Source organism: Thermobia domestica, chromosome 2, assembly GCF_964235325.1.
Source record: "Thermobia domestica chromosome 2, izTheDome1.hap1.1, whole genome shotgun sequence".
In the NCBI taxonomy this organism is placed as follows: domain Eukaryota; kingdom Metazoa; phylum Arthropoda; class Insecta; order Zygentoma; family Lepismatidae; genus Thermobia; species Thermobia domestica.
In genome coordinates, this window is record NC_137455.1 from 239045777 (window position 1) to 239066905 (window position 21129).

The 21129-nt window shown below is 38.4% G+C and overlaps 1 protein-coding gene across 7 annotated transcripts in view; it reads left to right on the forward strand.

Moving 5' to 3' along the window:
- Positions 1 to 21129, forward strand: part of LOC145678409 (structural maintenance of chromosomes protein 5-like) — a 1106524-nt gene that overhangs the window by 210965 nt on the left and 874430 nt on the right. For all 7 annotated transcript variants that reach the window (XM_081748525.1, XM_081748529.1, XM_081748531.1 and 4 more), the window contains exon 5: positions 6919 to 7048. In XM_081748525.1, coding sequence (XP_081604651.1) covers positions 6919 to 7048 — 130 coding nt within the window. The remainder of the gene's footprint in view (positions 1 to 6918; positions 7049 to 21129) is intronic.

Below are 21129 nucleotides of genomic sequence, written 5' to 3' on the forward strand. Positions count from 1 at the left end.
AAGCAAAGGAATCACTATATTTTTATATAGGTTCGTAATTTTCAAGACTCATCACATCGAATTTGAATGTTAATTTTTAATACTAATTACAGAGTAATTTATAGTAGAACTAAATAACAGTTACCTGTTAATTACCTAAAAAAAAAAGCAAGAAAAATTAATTACAAACGTCTTCAATTGCTGTGCTGAAAGAATTATCGTTTTAAGAGTCTAGCTTAAAAAAATCACTTTGTTCGCAGCAAAATGTATTAACGTACATTGGTGCTTCAAGCTTTAGTTTACTTCTACTCGTGCTATATTCTGAACATATGGTAATTTGTGTGAAGGTTATAACGCTAACATTGTAACAAAATGTAATTGCTCCACTTTTTGTCCCAGCGTCGGGATGTGGTGCCCCCATCGCCCAGGTCTTCGGAACTGCAATCAGCCACTGGTCCTCCAGGTTGGGTGTTGTGCCGGGCCGATCATCCGGCATTTAAAACCTGCGATCGATCGTCGTTACAATATAAGCCTCGGATATGGACTGCTCTCCCTAGACGACACCCTTGCTATGGACTAGTTTTGCTTTTGAATTTTCTTGGATGACGCTGGACCCGGGGCCGTGGGACGGAGGAGTGAAGCGCATGCGCACCCAGCAGGACCGGAAGGAGTGATGCCCTGAAAGGGAATGCTGGGAGTCTGCGGTGCGGGAATCTCCAATGAACCATTGGTTCCTCCCCTTACACCGTGGGACGTGGGTTCTCTCAAAAGTACCCATCAGTCGGCGGTGCAAGTGGCTCTGCCTCCTTGTCATTTTGACTTGGTGTCAGAGCTTAGCTTGCTGACAAGGGTCATGCAGGTAGGACCTGCTAGCCTCGTTGGCCGCTTCGAACCAAGACGGGGAAGCTGAGAGGATTTTGGGATTTCTTACCTATGGCTTTGCATCAACCACCTACCCAGGATAGAGAAAGAGAGGAAAAGCTTGGTCTTGCACCAAGATATTTAATTATCAAAGAGAAATCAAATGAAACAGTTGGAGCCTTAAGTAAATTGTCACCATTTATAGTACATCGCCAGCTACATCATATTGCCACAGGAACGTTTCCTCCTGGACATATTCGCAAATTACGAAATGGGACGTTACTTGTTCAAACGACCTCAGATAAACAATCTCAGTTACTTTTAGCTAGTACACAGTTAGGACCTGTTGCTATTCTGGTTGAGCCTCATCGGCAATTAAATACCAGCAAAGGAGTTATCACATGCTTCGATTTGAGAGAGTTACCAGAGGCGGAAATATGTGCCGAACTTAAGGATAGCCATGTGACTAACGCCCATCGAATTACCACGAAGAAAAATGGTACGGTACAGGACCCGGATTCATACATTCTTACCTTCGCCCTACCTGACCTTCTGACGCATTTGAACGTTGCTTACCACCGTTTGAAGGTCCGGCCGTACATACCATTACCTTTACGGTGCTTTAACTGCCAACATTTTGGCCACTCAACCCCTTCGTGTCATGCCCCTGCCATCTGTGGCAATTGTTGTTCCGCAGCTCATGGTCAGGCCCCATGTGCGGCCCCATCGAAGTGCGCTAACTGTAAAGGTGGCCACCCAGTTTGGTCACGTGACTGTCCTACTTTTATGGCTGAGAAGATGATCCGTGAACTGATGGTAATTGAGAAGATCTTCGCAGCTGAGGCTAAACGAAGGCTACAGCCGAAGGTTACCTTTGGCACTAGTTTCTCTTCCTTCTGAAGACCAGCAGATCACAAGGTACTCAGGCAGTAGATTCCGCTACCCAGACGGAAGTTGAGGTTTCCAGTGTGCTAGTCTCATCCAAGGTGTCCCGTACCACTGCTTCCTCTGTAAACGCACGAAACACAGATCATCATCCGCTTCGCAGTCTAAGCCTCAATTGACTGATCCTTCGTGTTCACGAATCGTTAAGCCAATTTCTGCTTCTCAGCCTCCTGCCGCTTCGGCTGCTGGCTCTACCTCGTCTGCCCCTAATCAATCCATAGCCCAGTTTTTGAAGCAGTCAAACAGCCAGTCTCCTTTCAAACCCCTCACTAAGAAGGAAATAAAAAACAGCTCTAGGCTCAAGCTTCCAAGGAAGCTTCTTCTACCAAGCCACCGAAGAAATCTTCACGCACTCAGTCTTCTAGCCCACCTGTGGCGAAGAAACAGAAGCATGCGTCACGCAGTCCACCTAGTGATGACGAGTCTCTTATGGATGATATGGTGGAGGAGGAGCTCGATAATTTTACCCTTGTGGAAGGCCGTGAAAAAGGCAAGCGCAGTACCTCGCTTCTTGTTCTCGACACTTGTTGAACATGTCTCTTCTCCAATGGAGTTTAAATGGCTATTCCACTCACTACGAGGAATTTAAGCAGTTGTTGACATTGTTTCATCCTATCATATTCTGTCTTCAGGAAACGCGTTTTACCTCTACTAGCAACTCAGTTCTTTCTGGTTACACTGTATATCGTCAGGATCAGCTTACTGCAGGTCGTGCAGCAGGTGGTGTTGCAATCGGAGTATCTGATGCCTACCACTCTGCTCTCATAAATGTAAAAAGTGCTTTCCAGCTTATAGCTGTTCGTGTCTTCTTACGACAACCTGTTACTTTTTGTTGTGTCTACCTTACGCGTCATGACGTCCTTACTACTGTTGATCTTGAACAGATTGCCCGACAGCTTCCTTCCCCATTTCTGTTTGTGGGTGATTTTAACTCCTACCATGCACTGTGGGGCTCTCCTCGTAATGAGCCGCGAGGTCAAGAGATTGCCACTTTTCTTGACAACACTAACTCATTCCTCCTCAATGATGACAGTCCCACACATTTTACTACTGCTACTGGTAACTACTCTCATTTGGACCTCTCCATCTTTAGTACTCAACTTGGTGCCCACCTTACTTGGCGCGTGCGTGATGATCTCTGTGGCAGTGACCACTTTCCTATTATTGTCAATGGCCTTCCGCTCATCCCTTCTGCTCCGTTAATTGCCTATAATCTACGTCAGGCAGACTGGGATCATTTTTCCGCAACTTTTCATTTCACTTTAGAACCTCGTTTTACTGTTGATGGTCATTGTGAAGTTTTTCGTAGAGTATCCTGGCAGCTGCACACGACTCTATTCCTATCTATGCTGGTTCCCGGTATAAACGCACCGTTTCCTGGTGGTCTGAGGAGATTCGTGACGCTATTCTAGCCGACGTCGAGCACTACGTACTTTTCATCGTGCTCCTACAGCTGATAATATGGCTCAATTTCGTCTTCGTGCTCGAGCCCGTATCGAGCAAGCTAAGCGTCATAGCTGGCGCACTTATGTTTCTTCTCTTACTGCTGGCAGCTCCATGACAGCGGTCTGGTCGCAGATTCGTCGTCTCCTGGGCCATGTTTCCTCCGTTGCGGTTCCATCCCTTATTATCGATTGTGTAATGGTCACTGATCAGGACAGAATTGCTGCTGAATTAGGTCGTCATTTTGCGGATGTATCCAGTTCTACTCACTACTCAGCTGGATTCCTCACTTATAAACAACACACCGAACGTACGCCACTTCAGTTCCGCTCTGCAACCGCTGAAGCTTATAATGTGCCTTTTACTGCTGCTGAACTTGCTGCTGTTTTGGATTCTACGAAGGACACGGCACCTGGCCCTGATGGCATGTGTTATGCTATGCTCAGGCATCTTCCTGACGATGGCAGGCAACATCTTCTTGACCTGTACAATCGCATCTGGCTTGAAGACTCCTTCCCCGATGCCTGGCGTGAAGCATATATTATTCCTTTGTTGAAGCCTGCTAAATTTGCCACGTCCAGTGGAAGCTACCGCCCGATCGCCTTGACTAGTTGTCTGTTTAAACTTTTGGAGAAGATGATCAATACCCTCTTAGTCTGGTTTCTTGAACACCATGGCCTCATTTCCAATCTTCAGTGTGGCTTTCGGCGCTTCCGTTCCACTGCTGATCATTTGGCGCATCTTGAAAGTGCTATTCAGGATGCCTTTCGTCATCAAGAACATCTGATAGCAATCTTCTTTGGCCTTGAATAGGCCTACAACACCGCTTGGCGATATGGCATTTTGCGGCAACTCCATCTCTGGGGCTTACGTGGCCACTTGGCTCCCTTCATCCAGAACTGTCTCCAACAACGTTCTTTTAGAGTCAAGCTTGGAGCTAATCTTTCTGCTCCGTTTCCACAAGAGAATGGCGTTCCACAGGGTAGTGTGTTGAGTGTCACAATGTTTGCTGTGGCAATGAACAGTGTGATGTCGCAGCTCTCCCCTTCTGTTAATAGGCTGCTTTATGTGAATGACTTTACTATTTGCTGTCGCTCACGTGATCTCCGTACAGTTACTCGACAGTTGCAGTTAGCGCTCAACCGCCTTCACCGATGGTCTACCACTACTGGTTTCAGCTTTTCTCTCACCAAAACACACTTCGTACATTTTTGTCGCCTTCGTCACTGTGCCTATGATCCTGAGCTGTTCCTTGGCTGTTCTCAATTGTCCTATGTGGATCATGTTCGATTTCTGGGCTTGGAGTTTGACCGAAGACTTACCTGGGCTGTTCACGTTCGACACCTGAAGCATCGCTGTCTCCGCTCCATGAACTTACTACGTGTGGTGTCCCATCTTTCGTGGGGTGCTGACCGTGTGATGATGTTGCGTCTATATCGTAGCATCATCCGCTTCCAATTGGATTATGACTGTGTTGCATATGGTTCTGCTCGACCTTCCATCCTACGTCATCTGGATTCTGTCCATCATCTTGGCCTTCGTTTGGCGCTTTTAGCTTTCCGAACCAGCCCTATTCCTAGTCTTTATGTCGAGGCTCATGAACCACCTCTTTCCCGGCGTCGGGACTGCTTGCTCCTGCGCTATTACATTCATATCCGTGCCGTACCTGACCACCCTTCGGCCTTTGCCCGTGATGCTGGTGTTCGCTATGACAGATATCAAGCACGACCTACTGCTACTCGGCCTTTTGGCATTCGTGCTATATACCTTGGGGCTTCTCTTGGTCTCAATGTCCTTGCCATCTATCCATTGGGCTTCCTGCCCATTCCTCCATGGACAGTTCTTCCACCAGTTGTCAGCTTTCATCTAACACAATTTAAGAAATCTGTCACCAGCAATCAACAATTTTGTCAGGAGTTCTTCTCTTTTCTGGATGCGTACCGTAACTACGCTGTCTTCTACACGGATGGTTCGAAGCATGAAGATTCTGTTGGCTGTGCCTTCGTTACGGATGATCATAGCGCTGGCTTGAAGCTTCATCTTACTTCCACTATGTTCACTACTGAATTGGTTGCTATTCTGGAGACACTGCATTATATCCGTCGACGCCATCTTCGACAAGTTCTCCTGTGCTCTGATTCCAGCAGCGCTTTACGTAGTCTCACTGATTTGTCAACTGTGCACCCTATAGTTCAGCAAATTCTACTCTCCTGCCATTCCTTACGTCTTGCAGGTTGCGATGTCCAATTTTGTTGGGTGCCTGGCCATGTTGGTATTCCAGGGAACGAGCGTGCTGACCGTGTTGCGAAAGAAGCTGCCCTTACAGGACCTGAGTATCCGTCACCGCTCCCCAGCTCTTGATATTCGTCCTGTAATCAACCATCTTCTTCTTTAGCGCTGGCAGAGACACTAGGATGAGCACCTTCAGAATAAACTGCACGCTGTCAAACCGAGACTTGGTGTTTGGGCCACGAGTTCTCGTCCTTCAAGACTGGAAGAACGACGCCTACGTATCGGACACAGCCATCTGACCCAGGGCTACCTGTTACGTCGGCAGAACCCGCCTTCCTGCACCCATTGTGGTGCATTACTGACCATCCACCACCTTCTTGTGAATGTGTTCCTCTTGCTCCTGAGCGAGCTCGCCTTGGCTTATCAGCTGATATGTCTACCTTGCTTGGTGACGATGTCCAGATGATTCAGCAATTTTTCACCTACTTGCAGCTTCTGCACGTTTTGACTGATTTGTGAGTGCATTTCTCACGTTTCTTTTAATTAATTTATTTCCGATTTTATCTACTGTTTCTCTGTGTTTTCATGGATGTCCAGATAATCCAGCAAGTTTTCACCTACTTGCAGCTTCTGCACGTCTTAACTGATTTGTGAGTGCATTTCTCACGTTTCTTTTAATTAATTTATTTCTGATTTTATCTACTGTTTCTCTGTGTTTTCGTGGTGGTTTTATGCTTGTCATAGCATTTCCTTACCTTTATCTTCTTTACTGCACTGTCATATTCATTACTAATTTTGGGCTGCCCCACGTGTGTGCACCTATTGCCGAGCTGCCCCGGCAGAGAAGATTAACATGCCGTTGTGTACTAACCCGTCCTTGTGCTTGTGTATCGAGTTTGCACATTTCTTCAATGCTATGACATTTTAATTCATAAATGACCGAACACCTTTTACGTCCTCCAGAATCGCTTTTAATTTATTATTGCGATTTTTTAAAATTTGTACAAATATAAGTACAGACTGGAAAGTTTCGTTCTATAAAAGTCGAAATTCACCACCAAAAATATCTGTGGTCGGTTTTAGACGTTACCAAATTGCAAGCAAAACACGCATGAAAATTGTCCTAATTCGCACCCAAATTCGCGCTAGAGAATGTTAGGAAATTTATGGTTTGGTAAAAGAAAGGTCACGAAAAAGTCACAAAATTTCATTTTGGAAGTTTAGTAGACACCCTGTTAGTGAACATTATCAGAATTTTCAAAAACGATCGTACAACCGATTTGTGGTTGATCTGATGATTTTCGGTTGAATGACTTTTTCTTTTCGTTATAACTTTCTCTTTTTTTAAAAAATTTTTTCTTTTTTTGTTTTGTTATAACTTACTATTTTAGATGAAATTGAAAATTAATAAAATGACAGTTTTGTTCCGTTTTTACTGAGGGAAAAATGTATTTTCAGATTGAGGAGCTCATGACGAAATTATCAATTCAGGTTGACAACTTGTGCCAATTTTTGCCACAAGACAGAGTTCAAGATTTTGCGAAAATGAACCAGCAAATGCTTCTCGAGAATACTGAAAAGTCAGTAGGTAAGTTGTTTTTTAATATTCATACTAACATGAAATTAACAATACATTTTAAAACTACTATGCAAAATGGAGGAATAATGGAGTTGGTTTCTTTCATTGGGTTTAAGGGCTTTTTGATATAGTAAGTCAGTAGTAAATCACTTCATAGAAATCTAAATTTTAAAATATGATCAAGATACAGTAGAGGTTTTATAAACAAGTCTACTGTTACTCTTAACTAATTTTAATCAATTTGAACAATTTTTTAAGCTCAAGAGTTTAGCTGTCTGTCAGCTGATTAGACAATGGAAAAAGTGCATATATATTTACTGAAATTCGTAATTCATTGGGGACGACAATAATTAGTATGACTGCTTTTCCTAGAAACACGCCAGGCTGACTAAAGCGAATAAAAACGCGCTTGATGATAGATATATTGTTAAATAGTACCCTATCACATGGTTCCTAATTTTGTTCAGTTATCGGTATTTAAATTAAATATGCTGTAACAAGTTTCAGGAAGAAAGATACCTAGTGTTGTTGTTGTTTACATTTCAACATCAGTTCACTGCTAGAGTATGTTGTAATCGAAAAAATGAAGTTCTTTTAAATTATATCAAGTGAAAGAAGAACGTAAATGAGGATTTCTTAAAATGGTCATTATACAGTTGACTTTGTTAGGTTATATGAGATGTAATCACTCACTAATTTAGGAAAAAACGAAGCTGTACATAGTTTATATAACAGCCAGTTTAGGATATTTTTAGAGTACTGCATATGAAACTGACGATGAAGGTACAGAGTTAGTTCTTGTGTGGTAGCAATAGAGGAAAAAAGGGAACTCTGGAAAATAAAAAATTAAGTATTTTTTTGAAATTTCAGTTGTTGCACGCCCAATATTTGTTAAATTCTCTGAAGTTTTTCAAATCCGTATATAACATGGTCTTTGTACTAATTTTTCTGTACAATGTTTATCCCACTTTATATGAATAGTGTAAGAAAGTTACGAGAAAAGGGGAATATTGGGAATTTTTATTCTGTCTTTGCGTCTCTCTACCCTTCACTAATCCGCCAATGTGAGTATGCAGTTAGAAAGTTTAGCAATTTACTTTCTAACAACAAACATCATCATAAAAGAACAAACAAATAGAAAACAAGGAAATATGTTGAGTTGGTGCGATTGAAAAGACGGATTTAGGTCAGGTGGAAAACCGATTTCTAATATCCCTAGTGGATGAACCGAGGTCATGCATATGACATTTCCAGCTCCGTGCATGTTCAGGAAACAGGCTGGGTGCCCTTTCAATCAGATGCAGTGTGTTGTTAAACTGTTAAACAGGGTCATGTGAAGTAATATAAAAACAGACAGTTGCAAGTAATTTTGTTTTACGCATTCAAACTTGAACATTCTGCACATCTACTTGGAAAAATTACCACCAGTTCATTTGGGTCCATTTGGTGAATGAACACATCATACGTTATTGGTTTGTGAAATTTTATGACGATGACATAACATTGCAAAACCATTCCGTGGCTACCGGTCAAGATCATGCTCTGATGATATGCTCAGGAACACAGTGGAAGCGAATCATCGGACATGTGTTTGTAGTTGTAGAAAGCATATACCAATACCACTCTCGCTCAGCGGCTCGGTGCAGTCAGTAAGCTCAAGTAGTTGGACTCATGGGTTTTACATGAGTTGACATTAACCAACAAGGACCGCTTTTGAGTGTACCAAATAACTCGGAAGATTTCGTGCATCGAATTGTCGTTTGTGACGAAAAATGGATGTGGTGCGACAATCATAACCATTCAAGACAGTGTTGGCTTGATCAAGGTCCAAGACTGTTTCCAAAACCACTCCTGTACCCACAGATAATGATGATGGTGGTATGGTAGTCTGTTGTGGAGGTAATCTATCAGGTTATTCTCCGCCCAGACAAAATCTATGTATGATCAGCAAAAGTGTTGCATGCACGCCCACTAGTTGGGGCTCTTCACGTAAATATGCGGTATTTTAATATGCGGATGCCACTTTACACTATTAGTTTATGCCGTAGGAAGTCTTTTTAGATGGAAGCTCATCAAAACATGAATTTAAATCCAAAATTCTGGCCATTTTCACAAAATCGTAGGATGCAGGCAGCTGGGGTATCTTTTAACATGTTATTTTGATCCTAATTCTGAATATGACTAAAAGTTTGTATTCGCGTTATTTTTTAAGATGACGGCTGTTTTCATTATGGCGAACTTTCAGAAAATCGTAGCGGATCGTAGAACGAAGGAGAATATAGGTCACGATTCGAACACGTAGGTGTATTAAGGGAAACTTTTATATTATGTCAGGACATAAATTGTTCTGCCGTCGTTGTTGTTATATGTCGTTGTTAACTGTCACATGATACTAAGTTAGTGATATTCATGGCTTTGAATGTTGAAAGAAAATTGAGTGAAGTATTGGAAACATTGTGGTTAACAAAGTGGAGAATAATTGAGGAGTTACGGGTAGTAAGGCCGATCTCAATATACGTCGAATCTGAACGCTCTAAAATTACATTTGAGATCTTCGAGTCAATACAAACTGCTATGTGGTGACTAGTTCTGTTCCATATATGTACGAATAGAGTTTGTGGAAGTCGTTTCCATGAGAAAATAAACTTTCAAAATAAAATGGACGATTATTTTCAGGAAATAAGTTTTTGATTAGCTCGTTCGTCCTACTCGCAGCGACTCAGTTCAAATGAATTAGTATTTACAGGAAAACGAAGAATATTTATGATACCTGTCTGTGAAGATGATAACTCACAGTGTGACTGAACTAAGATAAATTATAAAGATCGAAAGAACGTAATATTGCTATGACAAATGGAAAATACTTGTGCATGTCTAGGTATTCGAGGAGCCATATGATGATAAAGAATACATGAATAAGGTGAACAAAAAGGAAAAGAAGCAATGGAATGTTTAGTTTAATGTCCCATGATTATGCAAAGAGGCTAAGGGAGATGATGACAATAAATGAAATGATGGAAAAGAGAAAGTGAGAGGAAACGGAGTAATTTCGAGAAAATCCACGCACACGGAGTTTGTCGACTACGGAGCTGGGGTCAAACAGGTACCCAACGCACTAAGTTGAACGTTCCTCCCACCAAGCCGGCACGTCTGCAGGAGAAAGTAAAGAAAAAATATTATAATAAGGAAGAATAGGTGAAATAGAAAACCGAAAAATAGATTTAAACAAAACTAAAAGTGTTGTAGTGAATGCAAGTGTATTTCTAAAAGTTGAGATGTGAATTGTATACAAGACACTTTAAAAAATCGGGAAGTGGAAATTATTATTATGTCATGCATGTTACAAGACCGAAAACTTTTGTAGAACTCCTTATTGTGTACTGATGCATTAAGTAACATTAAGGCTACTGTTTCCCCCCCCCCCCCCCCCCCCCTTTCTCTGAGTATTCGCCTTTTCGCCACCAGACGCTTGCTTTTTCATCTAGCAACCACTGCTACTGGGAAGAACTGAAAGATCGTAGCGCTCAGTTTAATGTGTCCAAGATATCCAAACTTGAAGTGAGCGAGAAGAGAAATCCAATTTTTTTTTATTTTTATTTTTTATTTGTTTATTATTATTATTATTATTATTATTATTATTATTATTTTTTTTTTTTTTTTTTTTCATTTCATTCATTCATTCAATCGTGCACCTGCAGTCAGTCAGAGTGTATTTTTACAAGCCGTGTTCAGCTGTAGGGCAATACCTCAACCAGTGACGGTAAATCTTTTCTTCTGCAAGCTGGAATAGAGTTTTTGTAAGAAAAGCGGGAATTAGGTTACAGAGAACGGTCATTCGCATCGCGTTGACAAATTTTCTTTCGTCCGTTTATCACATGAAGCTCTTTTTTTCTTGTGGATTATTACAGAATATGAGATAACCTAAATGGTTCTTTGTATACAGAAAACAAACAAACAATACTAATATTTTCTTACAGTTATCAGTATTATATGATTTTTTTTTTTTTTTTTTCTGAAGTGTATGATCCATGAAAAATGGACAGCATGAATTTTGACTTTTCTATTTGTGGCTGTTCTTCCTAGTAGAGAGAATGCTGTTGCGCAAGTAAAGGGCCTGCAGGGCCCGCAATGCTGGGAGGCCCAGAACAAAAAAGGCCCATTTCAGTTTCGAAGTTAAACTTTATAATGTTAGGATGCTAAAAATTATGTGATGTTGCAACTATATCTCACCTTTTACCCGTGAAGACGGTAACACCTGAGTGATTATTTAGTAAATTAAAAGCCAACAAAACTTATACTTACCAGCGAAAGCATTATAACCATTCGCAACTTTTTAAACGAAATCAATGGGCTGAGATAAGAGCTACGAGGCATAACACAACCGCGGGCCAGATGGTGACAGGAATCTCACTCGATTAGTCAGTGTGGTGCGTATGCCTTGAATGGGGAAGGACGACGATATATCTGGGTGATTAAATGGCTGGGAGCTTAATTTCGGAAATAGCGCGACTTTTCGAGTTTTCGCGATTTGCTGTGCTTAGTGTATTTCAAAGCTGGGAAAAGGACAGTGAAACCAGCATTGAACCAAACAACAAAAAGTGGGGCGACCACGCCTCATTAAAAATGTCGGATGTCGTAGACTCTCGAGGTTGGTACACCAGAATAGGCGAAAACTATAGCACAATATAATAATAATAATAATAATAATAATAATAATAATAATGCACATTTTTTGCATATGAGCAAGTAGTGCGACTCACTAGATAGAACATAGAAAGTCAAAACCCTGTTCTCTGTAAATTTTACGTGCCCCATGAACGAGGAAAGAGGGGATACGTTTAAAATTTTTGCGGGGAGGCCCATTCGTCCTTACTTACGCCACTGAGAGAATGTAAGGTAAAATAATACCACCAATATATATATATATATATATATATATATATAATATTAATTCAGTTACTTGAAGGAGATGGCGGACTTATACATACATAATTAAAATTGCTCCAATTTTTGTTTTTATTATTCTTTCTCGCAAAGAAATACAAAATCATAAATTCAGCCATTTTGGATATTTTTCATAATTTAAAGCGCGAACAGCCGGTTTCTTTCCTTACGTTTTGAGCATGGGATTTATATTCTAGTTTTCACTTATCGGAAAAGTCATGTAATGACATGGGTCCCATAGCTAGAACATATTATGCGACAGAGGCAATGACTATTTTTGTTTTTTTATCTCTCAAGATCTGTTAAATTTGACATTTATTAGACGACATCGGTTTTATAATACGAATAAATTTTTCGCAACAAGGTGCGTATAGTGGTCGTAAGAAATGACAAAAGCTACCATTGATTTTAACAGTTTGACTGATGCTTTTTCGATCATAGTCTTCCCCTTAAATTTTGTAAAGGACATCTTGACCTTATTTCCTAAAGCGTCTCATTCGTACTCTAAAATAAGGATCTCTATTTTTTTGTGTGTAAGAATTCAGGGAATGCAAATTCATTCAAAATTCTTTACAATTAAAGTCTGCTAAACAGATATTCCTTCGAGATTTCTGTGTTTTAAAAACAAATTCACGATTTCAGTTCTTTGTCTTTACTTGTTTCCGTCATTTTTTTATTTCAATACTGTATGATCAGTTCCCAGAATTATTTTATTTTCCCGGTAAATTCATTTATAACAAATACTGCTACAATTTTAATTTGACTTCAGGAGAATCTGCATATCTCATCCTTTTGTTAGTCTCTATATATTTATCTACTATGTGAATAAAAATCAGTGAAAGAAAGAAGCTGAGATCTAACACGTGCTCTATGAGGAACGTTGTCATTCCTTTTACTGGTACTTTGTGGAGGACAAACACGGTGTGCGTGGGTTTTCTCGGGGTTCTCCCGTTTCCTCCCACTTTCTTCATTCCACCATTTCATTCATTATTCATCATCATCGTCTCCTTTAGCCTAACCGGCATAACCGTGGGACGTAAAACTCAAAGATTTCATTTTTTTCCTTTTACTGGTATATCTAGAGAGCTTATTGTTGCCACGAGACGAGACTTTTGGTTGTCTCATCTCGTCTTGAAAAGATATGCCGCTCTCGTCTCGAATGGTTCTGTCTCAACTCGTGGTAACACCAGAAAGGCTGAGGCCCACAAAAAGAGCTTTTATGCCAAGTGGTTAAAATTACAACTTTTAGCAAAGTTTGGTTTGGTTAACAAAGCACAACACGACTGCAATCTTCCAGCAACGACTGCTTAGTTTCGACTGAACCAGTAATTACTACGATAGAAACCTTTGTCAATAACGTCAGTACAGTCGAAAGGCAAGCCTTTCCTACTTATTCTGATATCCTTTTTTCAGATTCCCTGGCGCCACTTCAACAAATAAGGAGGCCTAGGTAACTTTCCCATTTAAAAAATGCTTTAGCTTCGAATAACATCATAAAACAATAAAAAAAAAATATATATATATTGTCAATTCAGTATCTTCTCGAAACTCAGTATCGAGAAAGGCTGACACGTTTCTGTCTTGGTTCGGAACGAGAAATACCATGAAACAATAGTTAGTTACTGATAAAATTGCCACTTCTACTTGTACTTCTGTAACAGGATTTTTATACGTAGATACCTCTACCAGCCCCCGGAATAAAATCTTCTGAAACACTGATCTCAATGAATGTTTTATATTGTACTTGAATCTGGAGTACTATCACAAAATAATTAAACTTGAATCGATTGAAAAATGGTTATGAAAGCTGTTTGTAAGAATCATTAAAATATAAATATAAATATATATAATATTAACTATTTTGGAGTCTCTTTGGATTTCTTTGGAGGATTTGAAATGTTGAATCATTTGGATCATTGAAATAATAAAAGATGGTATACATTTCGAAGATAAATGACTTATTCCGAGTTAATAAATTTTTAAGCAAAATAAGAAACTGTATTTTTCGAGACACGAGACAAGACGAGACATTTCACGAAACATCTCGTCTCGTGGCAACACTAAGAGAGTCTTACGCATTCTTTCTCCAAGAAAATGTGCTAGAAATTTGAAAAGCATATTCAGTTAATTGTTATGATAGAATATACTATGGGCATAGCCACTAATGTGTAGAAGGTGACACAGGCGGAATTTGTTCTTACGGGGCCCTTGGCGAGGTGGAGCCGTGGGGTTCTATTATTTGGATTGGAAACATTGGCTCAAAAATATTTTACATTTTGCATACACACACATACATACACATACATTGTTCCTCATTTTCACAATGATGAACAGTTGGATATTTTCAAGGGTATACAATTACCCTTCACTTATGTCGCGAACAAATATTCAGCTTGTAAAATTATTTCGAGAACTTCTCATTCCCTAATAAATGTTTATTCTCTCAATTTGTACGTGCGCAAGCTTGCCTAACAGCCGTCAAACTTACTCAGAATCTCAACAGAGTTCAAATGTGCTGGGTCTGCTGTGAAGCAGAGGTCATTTATATAGAAGGGGCCTTTAGAGTGTAATTCTAAGAACGCTATAGGAGATCATCCACTTGAGACAAAAGAAAATCTGGCGGCACGCAGCTAATTCACAGTGATTTCAAAGCAGCGAACCAAGTTCTGAATGAAAGTTCTTTTTTCTTTCTTTCTTTCTTCACTATTCCATTTTCCGAACAATAACATTTACCGATGACTTATAAGCTCCTCCACCACCATGAAAGCAAATTCTATGGGAATTTGGCCAGATCGTTTGATCACGATTACTTATCGTTTGATACCGACGCATACTGACGTATTACACATGATTTGGCTAGGGGCTTGTTAGCCTTTGATATTCGACATGTACCATTCCATAGATATTTCAATCGTAAATCGGTAAGCAAAGTTCGATTAGTTCCTGGTAGAGACAAAAAAGCCGGCTTTTTTGAATCGATGGTTTTTTGCACATAAAAAACCGCTTTTTTGGGGAAAAAAACGAGAATTTTGGAAATTTTGGCTTCTTTTCATTTTCATGATTTTTTTTGTTTAAATAGCTTTCTTATAGTATACTCTAATGTTAAATAAGATCCATTACCTAAATGCCATATTTCGCACTGGAATTCACCATCATGATGGATGGAGCACATGGTTTATGAATTAAAGTAAATATAAAGTACGTAGTATTTGAGGGCAATTTTAGAAGCTATTTAACTGTATTTTAACTTCTGAATTATCGACATCTTTTTTCTCCTCTAGATCATTTATTTTTAGTCATCCATGTTTCACTTCTTAGAGCTTAGTACTCTAGCTTCTAGCACATAATTAAACTTATGTTTTTCAATATATCCATCAGAGCGTACGTTTTTCAATATATCTGTCAGAGCGTACTTCCACATTTCCGTTTTACTGTAGCTGTGCAATGATTTAACAATAATCTTCTGAACACAACCTTGAATACCATTTGACAGAAATAATCAGTATGGGATTTAGAAAAATATTTGGGAGGGTTTTTTCTGAATAATTTTTGTTATTTCTAAAAATTCCTATCTTTTATTTAAGAGGAGCTTGAGTTTATGAGTACAGGCATAACAAATATTTCGTTTCGTTTGTATATTCAGCTATAATCTTCCAAATACAACCTTGAAGACCATTTTATACTGATAATCAGTTGCGGATTTAGAAAAGTATTTTGGGAGGGGCTTTTCTTATTAATGCATAGTTTTTCTAAAAAGTCCTAATTTTTTATTTGAGGACAGCTTGAAGTTTATGAGTAAAGGTAAAACTAATATTTAGTTTGTTTTAGAAATTCCATAATTTCGGGGTAGAGGCTTCAATCCGAAAGACATCCCCACCCTAACGCTCTTCGCAAATCCATCATTGCTGGTAATTAATAATAACAAAGATTTAAAAACGATTAGAAAGGAAGTCGGCCAGGACTCACAGTACACGCACTATCTCTACATTCACAGATGGAATTAAGAGAAACTTTTGTCAAAACGGTCGAATGCGGGGTTGAATCCCGAACTTCACGATAGAAGCGCGAAAGCTAACCACTCACTCATGTTTGTTGTGCAGTTGTGCTTAACTTAAATGTATTCTCTCTCTCTTTCTCTATGGCCACAAAAGCTTCACATTGAATTCTGTCCTTATCCAATTCAATCCAGTTTCTACTCTGTATTCCTGTTTCTGCTAGATCCATCTTAACATTGTCCTCCATTTGGGCCTAGGTTTTCCTAATGGACGTTTGCCGATAGGATTTCCAGTTAAAACTTTGAAAGCGTTCCTACTTCCTTCCATTCTGGTTACATGACCTGCTCACCTGAGCCTCCTAGACTTGATGACTCTAACGATGTTTGGTAAACCGTATAAATTATGTAGTTCCTCGTTATGAAATTTCCGCCATTCCCCATTCCCGTTCCTCTTGGATCCAAATATTCGTCTCAGAATTTTATTCTCAAATAATTTCAGTCTGCGTTCTTTCCTCAGCGTAAGCGACCATGTTTCACAACCATAAAGCATAACAGGCATGGTTACCATTTTATATATTTTAAGCTTTAAAATCCTTGACAGAATTCGCGACGACAAAATATATTGAACTGAATAATAACAAGAATTTCCTGATTTCAGTCGACATTTAATTTCTTTGTGGGTATGATTTCGGTCTGGTAATACTGATCCAAGATATTTGAAAGTATCCACTGTGTTAAAAGTATTAATTGATATTTTAACACATTCAGAATTTGCCGTATTACGATCCTTGTGAACTTCCTTGTATTTAGATTTCTCTGCATTTACTCATGTCCCTGCAAGCGTTTAATAAGGCCTCTGTATTTCTTTCGATCCTTCTATCAGATTTACATCATCAGCATACACCATAACCTGGTGAATACTATTCAATTCTAGGCCCTGGTTCCTATCTTTGATTTTTCTTATAGCGTACTCCGGAACAAAGCTGAATAATAACGGCGATAACGCATATCCTTGTTTCAGGCCAATCTCGACGTGGAAGCTCGCATTTTTCTACTCGGACTTTATTCTGGAATTCATTTAAACACTTAATAAATCTAGCTTTTTCGGTATTCCAAATTCTGTAAGAATGTTGTACAATGTTTCCCTCCTTACCGAGTTGTAAGCCTTTCTAAAATCAATAAACAGTTGATGTACTTGGTAATATATTCCCATTTCTTTTCGAGTATTTGTCGAATGGTAAATATTTCAACTAAATTCACACTGATAATCTCCAATAATTTCATCTGCGTATGGGGTCAATCTTATTAATAGAATGTTAAGAGAAATGCCTCGATAATTATTGCAATCAATTTTGCCGTCTTTCTTGTGAATTGGAACAGTGATTGATTCTTCCACTCTTTTTAAATGTATTCCATAGTTTTTCTTTTTGGTTAAAAAAAAAAAAAAAGTTTGGTATCTATATGTTTAATTTTCTTGTTAAAAATTCAGAAACCCTCAGCATTGAGTAAACCGTGATGGTTATATATTCTACAGCCTAGAAAACCATACGCTCAAATGAACCGTCTATTACGTATATGATCCATGAACAGAAAATTCGATACTTTCCCCATTCTGAACAAGTTTAAGGAACAGTCAGTGCATTACAGAATTTGGAGCTTTACCGATTTTGCAGATCCGAGGCACCTGATAGGTGGTAACAGATAATTACGTATGTTATAAATCAGTGAAAAATTTGTTCGAAATATTCATACAATGTATATGAAAGTTAAAACTTAACTGAAAAATTTCAAGAATGTACAGAACCATCCGAAACGAAGCTTTTGATGTGCAGATTTCTCCCATGGTTTTCTTTATTTTGCTTCAAATAGAGGGTGTGAGATATTTTGAAGCAAAAATACTACATACAATTTTGATTGTTATTTGTGTATCATTTTTTAAAAGTACTCATTGCATATAAGAGGTTAAAATATTATTACATATATTGGTTAATCCTTTGGAATTCATAATATAAATGTTAAGAATTTTAAAAAATCTTTTTGAAATTCATGGTTTATTTTCGAGGTTTCATATTATTATCTGCATCAACCACTAGTTAAATGAGTTTTTTGTAGAGAAGCGAAACAGTCTACTTTATCAGTTTAAAGCAAAATTTTCAAAAAAGCCCAAAATTTCCCAAGCAAAAAAGCGAAGCAGAAAAAACCTATTTTTTTTTCAAAAAAGCCGGTTTTTTTCCGAGCCCTTGCATCTCTAGTTGCTGATAGCAAGTATGGAAAATAAAGTTTACTGTTTATGTAAAATTGGTAGCCTCAATGAAACTAACCATAATATATGAAATCGACATGTACCATACGATAAATATTTCAATCGTAAATGTATGTGATAAGTTTGGTCAGTTTGCGGTAGAAAGTGTGGCAGAAACAGTTGGTTGTTTATTTGAAAATGGTGGCCTCCAACAATGAAACTAACAATATATGAAATCTATATGGATATCCGTAGATATCCTATAGATATCTCAATCGTAAATGAGTATGCTAAGTTTGGTTAGTTTGTGATAGAAAGTATAGCAGATAAAGTTGATTGTTTATTTAACAATGGAGGAATGCAATGATTGTTTATTTAACAATGTTGACACCAAGAATGAAGTTGCACACCTATTTACGATTGAAATATCTAGGTAATGGTACATGTCAATTTCACATAGTTGTTAAAGTTTGGTCAGTTTCTGGTAGAAAGCATCGCAGATACAGTTGATTATTTATTTAACAATGTTGGCCTCTAACAATGAAACTAACAACAATATGTAAAATCGACACGCACCATTCCCTAGATTTAGTAACGTCCATTAACCAGACTGTATCCGTTTTTGCTTAGTTTTTGAATTATTCATTTTATTTTTGATTGTTTTAATTTTATTAGTTCTATATGTTAACATTGGTGATGGTTGCGCCATCTACCGTGTTCGATACAAACTATTTGGAAGTTAAAAATAACCTTAAGACCGGTTTTTTCCACACGATTCCGCTAGTAGTTGCTCAACCGCTGCGTTTTCTAACTACATCGAGTCAAATCGGTCTTTTTATCCACAGCGGTGCAGCTCTCCAAGTGCCGCGATCTAAAATCCGACCCCTGGTAGTGAGTGAACAGTCTGGGATGGCTTACAGTGGTACGAACCGAAAAAAAAAAGAAAGAAATTAAAAAAAAAAAAAGATGAAAAAAGTAATTTTTGGAGCTATATATTAGAATCTCAAATTCATTGTAGAAATTATATTCAAGAGCCAGTTTATTACTATGATTTTTCTTGGCAGTCTTCATTGTTTTTAAGTCTCTGATAATATAATATGTAGCGTTAGTTTTGCGAAAAATACAAAATATTTATAAAAAAATGTATACAAAAGGTATCCCCAAATTTTCAGATTGTAAACAATAGACCTTTAGGGAAATTTGGAAGAGATTTCATTGTCATCATCGTTGCTTTAGGAAATAAGTTTTGGAAGAAAATCTTACTGAATCCTCGCATCAAAAAGTGCGCGTGATTAGCATTTTCAGATAAGTCAAACCGAACAAATGGACTTTATAGTTAGGTTTTGGAGTAACAGGAAAGAGCAGGTTGTTAGTACTTTTGGTCATTGTTTTTAGGTCATTCTACAGTGACTGATATATTAGTCGCGTTCAAAGAAAGCTTCAGTCTTTTGACTTGAGACGTCTTTTGCACGTCTCCATGTATGGACCAAATGTTCATGTTAAGTTTTTGCGGGAACTTAAAAGATACAGATATAGTGGTTCAGTTATTTTAGAATTTGGAACGTGTGTTCTACATAGTGTGAATAATTCTTTTAAAACGGCTATGCTGTGTTACGAATACAAAAAGGTTGCGGAACGCTGCAGTAGACATTGAAACTTATCGTTAAACTAACTAACAATTGATGTTCCTTTGGAAGATACCGCTTTCCTATTAAGTTGCCTAATTTAGCTCTGTTCTAAATTTTATCAGTAATCAGGTATGTAAATAAATAAATAAATAAATAAATAAATAAATAATAATAATAATAATAATAATAATAATAATAATAATAATAATTAGAAGAAGAAGAAGAAGAAGAGTGAAAAAATATAGATAGTCCGCATCAGATCCTTCAGTCTTAATTTATTTCCTCTTGATATCTGAAGCACATAACTCCCTTTTTTATACCAAGCTTTCGATGCTTGGGATAAACGATTTAGAAGCCATGTTAGCAGAAATATTCGGCCCGTATTTATCCTCCAGATTTACTAATTGATAGGTTGATTTTCATTTAAGTCCTGTTTTTCAGTGGTGAAGAGATGCTTCGTAACTAAGCGATTAGCGTACGCGCCTTTGGCCTGGGAGACCCGGGTTCGATTCATGGCGGGAGCGCATGTGGTTTGGATTCCACGTTAATCAGTAAGTCCCGTTTCATATAGTCTCGCTGCCGGAAGGGACGTTAAACTAAAAATTAACTTAACTCGTTCAGTGGTGAGGGTAATAGATTAATATAGTTTAATGTGTAATCCGAAATTGTGTAGTGAGTTCGATGCCCTTCTCCAGGATTTATCCTCTTCCGTGGCTATATTGTTAACTAACGAGCTTTTGGCGTGAGAAGTACGGGTTCGATTCCCGACAGGAGCTCATGTAGTTCGGATCCCACGTTAAGCTCTAGATCAATATCTCTTACAACTTCGGTGTTGAAAAAGAACGCTGTACTCAGATCCAACCAATCAGTCACCGTACACTGAACCCAAGATTTCGTTCACCGAAGACAGGCGCATTAGCTTTTTTAACTATTGAAGTGAGCGTCAGCGAAGCTTCAACCATTCGACTCGATTGGTATTCGTATGTGTATGTCAGTCAGTCTATCTGTTGGTTCCACGATAACTCTCGTAAAATTTATCTGATTTTAATGAAATGTGATATGTGGGTTGCTTCAACAGTTCCATAGAACTTCGTTGTTTGCGTTGCAAATCCATAAAATATAATTTAGTTTTTGGGATAACTTTTCCTCAGACAAAGTTCTCCAAAAACACCTTTAGTTTTGTTCGTATATTACAAGTAAATGTTGTGTAATAACTGCAGTTTAACTTGATTTAGTTTAAGAAATTGGAGCTAGAAAGTTAAATGCGATGGCCCATAACTTT